Source organism: Ptychodera flava, chromosome 1 (assembly GCF_041260155.1).
Source record: "Ptychodera flava strain L36383 chromosome 1, AS_Pfla_20210202, whole genome shotgun sequence".
NCBI lineage: Eukaryota > Metazoa > Hemichordata > Enteropneusta > Ptychoderidae > Ptychodera > Ptychodera flava.
The window spans coordinates 43,818,854-43,827,363 of NC_091928.1; the positions used below are offsets into that span (position 1 = coordinate 43,818,854).

Genomic DNA, 8,510 nt, shown 5'->3' on the forward strand with positions numbered 1-8,510 from the left:
ACGAACGAAGACGATAATCAAAGGTGCATTGAACGTTTTGCAGAAGTATTGCGACCCTGTCGGCAAAAACTTTTTCTTGCTGAACCACTCCAACATATTACATCATATAGCTTACATGCGACAACTTTTGTGTATGATACGTTCTTATGTATGACTACGGATGAGGTGTGTTACAAAACACATATTGACTGGCCATTAGGGCAACAGCATACGTCTTTAACCCCTCGGGCCTGTGAGTCACCCCCAAAAACAGACTGTTTCCCTCGGCCTACGGCCTCGGGAAACAGTCTGTTTTTTGGGGTGACTCACAGTCCCTCGGGGTACAGACCTATGCTGTTGCCCTCATGGCCAGTCAATATCTGTACACTATGACCCTGTCACTCAACGATCAAAGGGCTGTCTTTTTACACTGGGATTCTTACTGCCGCGCAGCACTACATATATATACACGTTGATTAAATCGACGAGGCAACTAAATATAGAACACAGAGGGACTTGTGCAGAACAACAAAGTTCAGGGTATGCATGCGAGATATAAGTTGTATTAAATTTAGCATGCAGTGAAAACAGAATTCATATTTATTCATCTCAGTAAAATTTTAACCGTTTTCATTCAAAAGGGACGGCGTTAACTGGCACCGTAATAGAGCTGCGCTCAGTAAGCGAATGATGAGGCCACGTGAAGTTGCCTCCTACACTGATGCTGTCAATGACGTCATTACTGACCTGGTAAATAAGGTGGTCCGAGCCAGAGATGCTCACAAAACGGACAATATTGTGCCCGATATTGAAAATACATTGTTTAACTGGTCACTAACTGGTAAGTGCATGAATCTTTATGACCCTTATATCGCTAATAAAAATCACAAGTTAATAGAAAATTCAAAGTGAAACCTTTCCCAAAAATCGTTCTTACAGTGTACTGTACATTATTGTTGTCAGAGATGGAATAACACTGTTGTCGACAAGTCTAATGTTGCACACAAACTCGCGGAAATTAGCCAGATTTCCTTTAAATCTGGAAGCTGTAAGTTTGCTTGAACTATCAGTGACATCTAGCATGCCCGTCATAAAGTAAACTTCTTCAAAGCAGGCCCCTAACACATCTTACATAAAATGTACACCAAAACTCATAGATACGTATATCTACCAGGTCAAGTGATTATTCAACATATAACGTCACTGATTAACCAAATCTGTACAGTATCTATTAGACCGGCAGAGAAGAATGTTATGTTGAAGAGAAGAAAAATATCATTAGTTACATGTACTTGTATACAACTTTTAATCCGAAAGATGTCCGGTCCGGACAAAAAAGTGATTTTAACAAGGCATGGTCATTTATATCCTTAGCTGCCTGTGCTGTTATTTACAACAAGAAGTTACACCTTCTCGGTGGATAAACCGAACCATGAGGCCGAGACTTTCATACAGGCGGTACACGATATGTTCGAGGCAACGGCTAGACTCCTCCGTGGCTTCGTCCCTATTCGAATTCATCAGAAGCTCAACAGCTGGGATTGGAAGAAACACCTCAGAGCTTGGGACACCATCTATGCTACTGGTTAGTGAGATTTTTTGGAACTAAATAGCTTTTTATTCTACAAATGTTACTCAAATGTTAAAGGCAACCACAGGAAGATACGATACCTTCCCTGTTTACAAATACCTAAATAGACAGCATTCAAGAAATAGCTGTATTGTTTAGTTTTCCTATCATCATCACCGCAGCTATTTCTCGTGATGTATATTACACAACCTTTCGATGCAAATTGCGTGAAAGTACTGATCAGAAAAGCAATGAAATTAGTATTAGTAAACATAAATTTAGGTTCAGGGTATGATGAACATCTCTGCGTGGTCTCCAGACTTAAACAGCGTATACACTAATAGAATACAAATTTTGTATTTGTGACCATGTTGATCATTTAGAGGGCAACAGCATACATGTTTATGGACTACTGTGACTAAATCACCATTACCAAATTCAACTTCAATTTTATTGGTGTTCTCATCAGTGCTTTCGTGCTATTTGCATAGTAAGAGTTGTAAACACCTGCTAATTGACAAACCTGTTGACGCCATCCGATCAGCAGATTAAGCTTGGTAAGTCAACAAACGGCCTATCGCAGGTCAAGGTCCCTCTAGATGACTGTAAAGGCTGTTTGACTGGCTCTAATGAGTTACCAGGTAGCTAACATGGTGCATTAACTGACTTTAAGAAGGATATAATGAGTTATTTGATTGACGAATGTGTTAACTTGTTTCGCTTGTGGTGTATCGATGCCAGTGGACACATTAATGGAAAAGGTCCTTGCGTAAATTAATAGTTAGCGATTTAACACGCATTATACTGCTTTATTGCTTAATTATATCATGCCAGTATATTGATGGCGCAAAAGACGTGAAAAGAACCGTGGTACATTAAGGATATAACACTATTGGCATACACGCGAAATTCCGGCAAGAGCAAAATCCTTTTTTGACATTCGATGCTAGAATTTCAGTATACTGTCTGATATATAATAGCCATAAAGCACACCCAGCGACGGTATACCAGCTGGTTTTGAACAGTTCACTTCATCCTCATCGCTTGCGCACAAATGTCGTGACCTGATCAAAATCTCGTGGTATACTGTCGCGTAAGAATAACCCAAAATAAAAATACGTCAAGATTTCTTAAAACCGACAGCAAACAGGTTTATTGATGAGAGAATGAATGACATCACAAAACAGTTGGCCGCTGAAGAAGATATTGAGGAAGAAGCCGATTTCATCACGTACATGGTTATGAAAGGAACGCTGGAGTTGGATGAAATATATGCCAATGCGACAGAAGTACTTATTGCGTCTGTCGATACGGTATGACTGTTTTATACAATTTGTATTTGCAAAATGACATTACAGTTTTGTTAATACCAGTAAATGTTGTGAGTCGCTTCCTATTACTGATAATGTATCGCATTATTTAGTATTGTAGTCCGATACAGATTTTTTCTACATCTACAAATCCCCAGGCATTGCCAAAGTTTTCTTTCGTCGATTTTTGTTCCATACGGTAAGTCTAATAATCCTCTGACGTTCTTTTCCAAAAAGTGAGGCATGACATCTTGGTGCCATTTATTCACACTGGTCATTCATGTATTTATAAAGCTAGATGTAGATATGTAGGGGTAAATTTTCCATATTGATTTTCTGTGATTCATATATTTTCGTTCAAATGCATGTATTTCCGAAACCAAAGCAAAGTTATGAGAAGAAAAAAGATAGGATGATTAAGTATAAATATATTATTCGTATTTATAATTTATGTAGACAACTTTGTATTAGCTACACCTTTATGGTTGTTCCCGTTTTGAAAGATTTACCATTCGGCTGATAAAATTTTAAAAGTGTAACTCGGTCGGTTAGAACTTTGAAGAAGGCTTTCAATTTGAGTAATATTAGAGGATATTATGAACTTCCGCCTTAAGTAGAGTTCTTTAGACTTATCACTTGTGGGAGCTAATTTTGAAGCCCTTGGAGTAAGAAATATTTTCACCGTCTCAGTTTTTCAAACATAAAAAACTTTTATTTCCCCAAAGTTATTTGGAATGGCGGCCAATTTGAATTTCGAAAATCCGTAAATGTTGGGTAATGTGCTTCTGCAATTCCAAACTTTGTATGGTGACCCGTGATTTTTATTTTTGATTGGTAAGACAATGGCTGAAGTTTCACTGAGGAATGTTTATGAGCAAAAGTTTATATATTTCATTTTCGAGGCGCATACTACCACAAACGAGTACATTATAAAATTGTTTCAGGATTTTGATAGTGAGTTCTAAGTGGTTATTTAGGTTATCTGTTGTGTTTTTCTTACCATCCAGACATCGAATTCGTTGTTGTGGGTACTATACTGTCTGGCTAAGAACCCACACGTTCAGGAGTCACTGTTCAGGGAAATTGAAAATGTGGTCCCCGTGGGAGGAACACCTACGTACGAACACATCAACCAAATGCCATATTTAAAAGCGATCCTTAAGGAAACCTTGAGGTAAAATAGTCATAACTTTGTTGTCATAACATATATGTATGTATGTATGTATGTATGTATTGTATGTATGTATGTATGTATGTATGTATGTATGTATGTATGTATGTATGTATGTATGTATGTATGATTGTATGTATGTATGTATGTATGTTGTACGGTTGTATATTTTTATGTATTGATTACATTACCGACATTTTGTATCCGTACTCATACTGTTAAAGTGTTGAATGTATGGTAATTTATGTAAATTGTAAGGATATAATAAGATATTCATATTATGAACATTGAGTTTGCATAAACATGGTATAAATAAATAGATGACCAGAAACGTTCACATTATATGTTCTTCATTCTGCATAGATTGTAACACACCAACCGTCACTATTTCAAGGGTACTGAATAAAGATGTGGTGATTGGTGGTTACCAAATTCCAGCTAAAGTGAGTATGAGCGCTGAAAACATAATAAGCGAAACTGTAGAAAAGAGAACCAACCCAATACCAATGACAATAACACACATCTCTGAGGACTATGATATGTTCTCGATTTATTTTAAAGAGAGGGCATATCAGAGTTACAACAAACAGATTACCATATACCATTTGAAGCAAAGGACAAATGATTCACAATGCTGTTATAATGATGCCATACAAAAAAGCTATACACAATATTTAACGTATGGTGTGTTTACGCTCTGCCCACGAATCGTGCGCGTGTATCATCTGTAATTTTTGAAGCAATGGAGTCACCTCTCCAAGAGCCAGTCTGACTGCGATGAGGAAGTATTCGTGTCTGATCGATTGTGGATCCATTCCATGACGTAGTGGTCGTGAATCTTACAACCCTGTCCGTTTTGTCTATTCAGACTACCTGTATCGGACAGACTTGGCTGATGAGCCGAGATCCCGAATATTTCCCCGATCCATTGGGATTCCGCCCGAGAGATGGATACGAGGGGAAAACGAACACTTTTACGGATTCACCTTAATACCTTTCGGATATGGACCAAGGATGTGTATTGGTAAGTCGTCAGACAAGGGACAGTTAGGATATATTACGTGGTATTTGAAATCACCAAGACACAATGTTACCTTACATAAGACGTTATCCGCATGGCATTGTTCAAATGTAACTTCTATTAAGCGTTAAGCGACTTTGAAGTAAAGATTTCAATGTATCCGATGTTACAGAACTTTGGACTGTTTATTTTAACGATTTATGAGAGGAAAGAAAGAAACTAAAGAGTTTTAAGCCACGAAGAGAATTTCTCGTCTATCCCAAAGAAATTAATTTCTATTTCCCCAGTGTACGAAAATAATTTTCAAACTCCTATTCTCTTATTTTGATGCTGAAAGTCACCTGTATTAATCACCTCTTAGAATATCAGAAGGTTCAATTGTTCTTTTCGCTTTTAAACTTTGCATTGACGCATTTTATGCTGAACCTTATCAACGCCAACGTACAATTTACTCTTGTGTTAAAGCAATGTCTCTCGTCTTTCCACAGGAAAGAGATTGGCAGAACTGCAAATACACTTGGCATTAGCGAGGGTAAGCTTTAACCCGAGTCAGTATGAGATGTAGATCTCCAGTAGCCATAAAATTTCGTTTCTATTCAATCATTTGTGTGTATCTCCTGATAACAGAATTAATTGTGTCCAACTTACCAACACCGCTGTATGCCTGTATTCTCCATTGTTCTGTTCACGAAGCAATTATTGTCAGCACTAGAGTTACTTTTTGCAAAGCAACATTGTACATTGTACACAGTGCTTTATGCTAGTTTGACTAGTGTTTTGCATTTCAAAACTCTTTAAGGAGAAGAATAATAGGAAAAGATACTTATTCAATAAGAAGAAAGCAAATAATTAAAAATACAGATATTTCTGCAATTTTCCTTGCATGGAAACACAGTCATATTTGCATCAGACAAAATTAGCATACTAGGGTTGTGTTGAATTGAAGCAATTTAAGTGATGTGTCATCAGGTGAAAACGGAAGAAGAAACTTAGTACGGTAGTTATCGATATCGATTCTTTGGGTCAGTTACAGAAACTCTCTATGTCCACCAGCAGGTTTTAACTCATGCAAAACAGTTCATCTTATTAGTGAGAAACGTTTCCATAACATAGGGCTACATATAGTGTCATATTCATGATATCATTGGTTATGATAAAACTAATATTTCTCTCATTTATCCCTTTATTTTCATAGTTGTGTCGAACGTTTCTTCTGGAATACACAACCGACGTAGAATCAAAGCTCACGCTCGTCAATACTCCAGACAGACCTCTGAACTTGAAGTTTATCGATAGAGCTCAGACCTAAGTCGTTGCTATTGGCAGGCTTGACTAGGTTAATGTAAGAGTTTACAAATTAGCGACGCCATCGCTATAGGAATTCGTCGATAATTCACCATTCACTTTTTTTATACTTTAATGTTTCACACAATCAATTTTGAGACGATTTGCATACAGACATCAATGAGGAATTCTATTTGTTTAAGTGGGCTCCATTTTATACCCTACACTGAGCAACTTATATAAATGATTTAATCTTGTGATGGAATATGTCTGCCCTGTGATGCAGATACACGAAATTAAACTTATTTACTATAAGTAGTCATATAACAGTAAGAGAGTACTTACACACAATTTCGGATCTTGATGCAAAGGACACTAGTTCTTCTTTATCGAGTTGAATATGTTGTATCCTTATATCCCTTCATTTCTGCATTCTCATATCACTGATGTTGACATTTACAGATAAAATTGTCGGTAATACTATTTGAACTGCCAATAATGCAGTTAATGGTGCTCATAGAATAAGATATTGACAAAAAATAATGGTAACATTGGCCTTGATTCGAATTTTGTCTCTATTCCAGAGCCCAAGCTGCTGTAAAAACTATGTGAGATGATTAATTTGACATGTATCCCAAGTATAATATGAAGGTTCTTGATTTTCTGCTAAAACTTCATTATTTTGCTATAAGGATGAAATCTAATTCAACTTATTCAATACTATATTTACATCATTTCATTTGCGTAACGTGTTGATTTTTTTATCTCTCGTTATGATAGTTGTAAAATATGTTAATATACTTATGTAGTGACGTAGTATTGTAGTGCGCATGCTCAGAATACAGTAGGCTCTGATCATTTCTAGAGGCTAGTGAACAACCGCCTCCGTGTCCTTCTATGCAATGCGTATTACATATACTACAAGTGGCGACGAGGACGGTATTTTCACGTTTAGATTTGACTCATGCATTTGCACAATTGTCATTTGATGATGAAAGTCGAAAATACTTAATCATCGATACTTACAAAGGCCTGTATGCCTATATTAGTTACCCTATTGTTTGAAGTCTGCACCAAAGAGTTTCCAAAGGAAGATGGATTGTATCTCAAGATGACTCTCATCGAAGGTGATAATGTTCATGAGAATCTTGATAGTTTAGAGGAAGTCCTCAAAAGATTGAGTGATAACAATCTCCATGTTAATTTGTCGAGATGTGATTTTTTCTAAGCAAGCACTGTATATCTTGGTTTCGAATACTGTGATTAAGGATTGAGACCTGTGGAATCGTCATTGCAAGAATTAAGCATGCTCAAATTCTAAATAATTTCACACAGTTGCGATCATTTCTAGGTAAGGTACAATATGACCATCCGTTTTTACCGAATTTGGCCACATCTTTGCATGCCACTCCATGATTGTTAAAGAAAGGTAAGAAAAATATCAAAAAGCGTATGAGAAATGTAAAGCAAAGTTAACCTATGAAACTTTACTTGTACATTATGATCTAAATAAGATGCTAAAGTTAGATTGTGATGCTTCAAGTTATGGTGTGGGAGTTGTTCTCTCATATTTGTTTGAAAATGGTGATGAAAGACCAATAGCGTATGCCTCTAGAACGCTAAGCCCGAGTGAACATAACTATGCTCAAATTGAGAGGGAAGCACTGTCACTTATATTTGGAGTTTAAAAATTCCATGATTTTCTGTATGGGAGAAAATTCACTTGATTAACGAACATAAGCCATTGCTAGCAATTTTTGGTTCGAAATCAGGTATCCCTTCCATAGCAACTGCAAGAATGCAACGATGGGCACTAACTCTGCACTATGATATAGAGTATCATAATATACAAGCACACGCAATTAGTGTTGCATTGTCAAGACTTCAAAGTCCAAGCACACAAGGTGCTCAGGTTATTGTATTTGCTGTGAGTGTAATAGATGAGAGTTTTCCAGTTGTAGCTAATGATACCTAAAATATAAACATAGAAATGGCATTCAGCATGTTAAAGTAGGTCCATATCGCTCTGCATCTAATGGTGATGCAGAGAGAGCAGTAGGGCTTGCAAAGGAAACCTTTACTAAACAGACGCGTCGTTTTCTTTGATATGTAGAACTTGTAAAATTTCTGTTTAGATACAGAACTACACCTCATGATACAACAGGTGTAAGTCCA

At 36.8% G+C, this 8,510-nt stretch overlaps 1 protein-coding gene and 1 long non-coding RNA gene across 2 annotated transcripts; both read left to right on the forward strand.

The window, feature by feature from the left end:
• Positions 1–669: 669 nt before the first annotated feature.
• LOC139145063 (1,25-dihydroxyvitamin D(3) 24-hydroxylase, mitochondrial-like) lies at positions 670–4,655 on the forward strand. Its single transcript, XM_070716001.1, has 5 exons — positions 670–729; positions 1,354–1,564; positions 2,693–2,862; positions 3,867–4,033; positions 4,592–4,655. Exons 1-5 carry the CDS (start codon positions 670–672, stop codon positions 4,653–4,655), a joined length of 672 nt encoding a protein of 223 aa, XP_070572102.1.
• A 262-nt stretch (positions 4,656–4,917) lies between these two features.
• LOC139138604 (uncharacterized) lies at positions 4,918–7,075 on the forward strand. Its single transcript, XR_011553642.1, has 3 exons — positions 4,918–5,054; positions 5,540–5,583; positions 6,247–7,075. It is a non-coding gene; the product is annotated as an uncharacterized lncRNA (long non-coding RNA).
• The last annotated feature ends 1,435 nt before the right edge of the window (positions 7,076–8,510 follow it).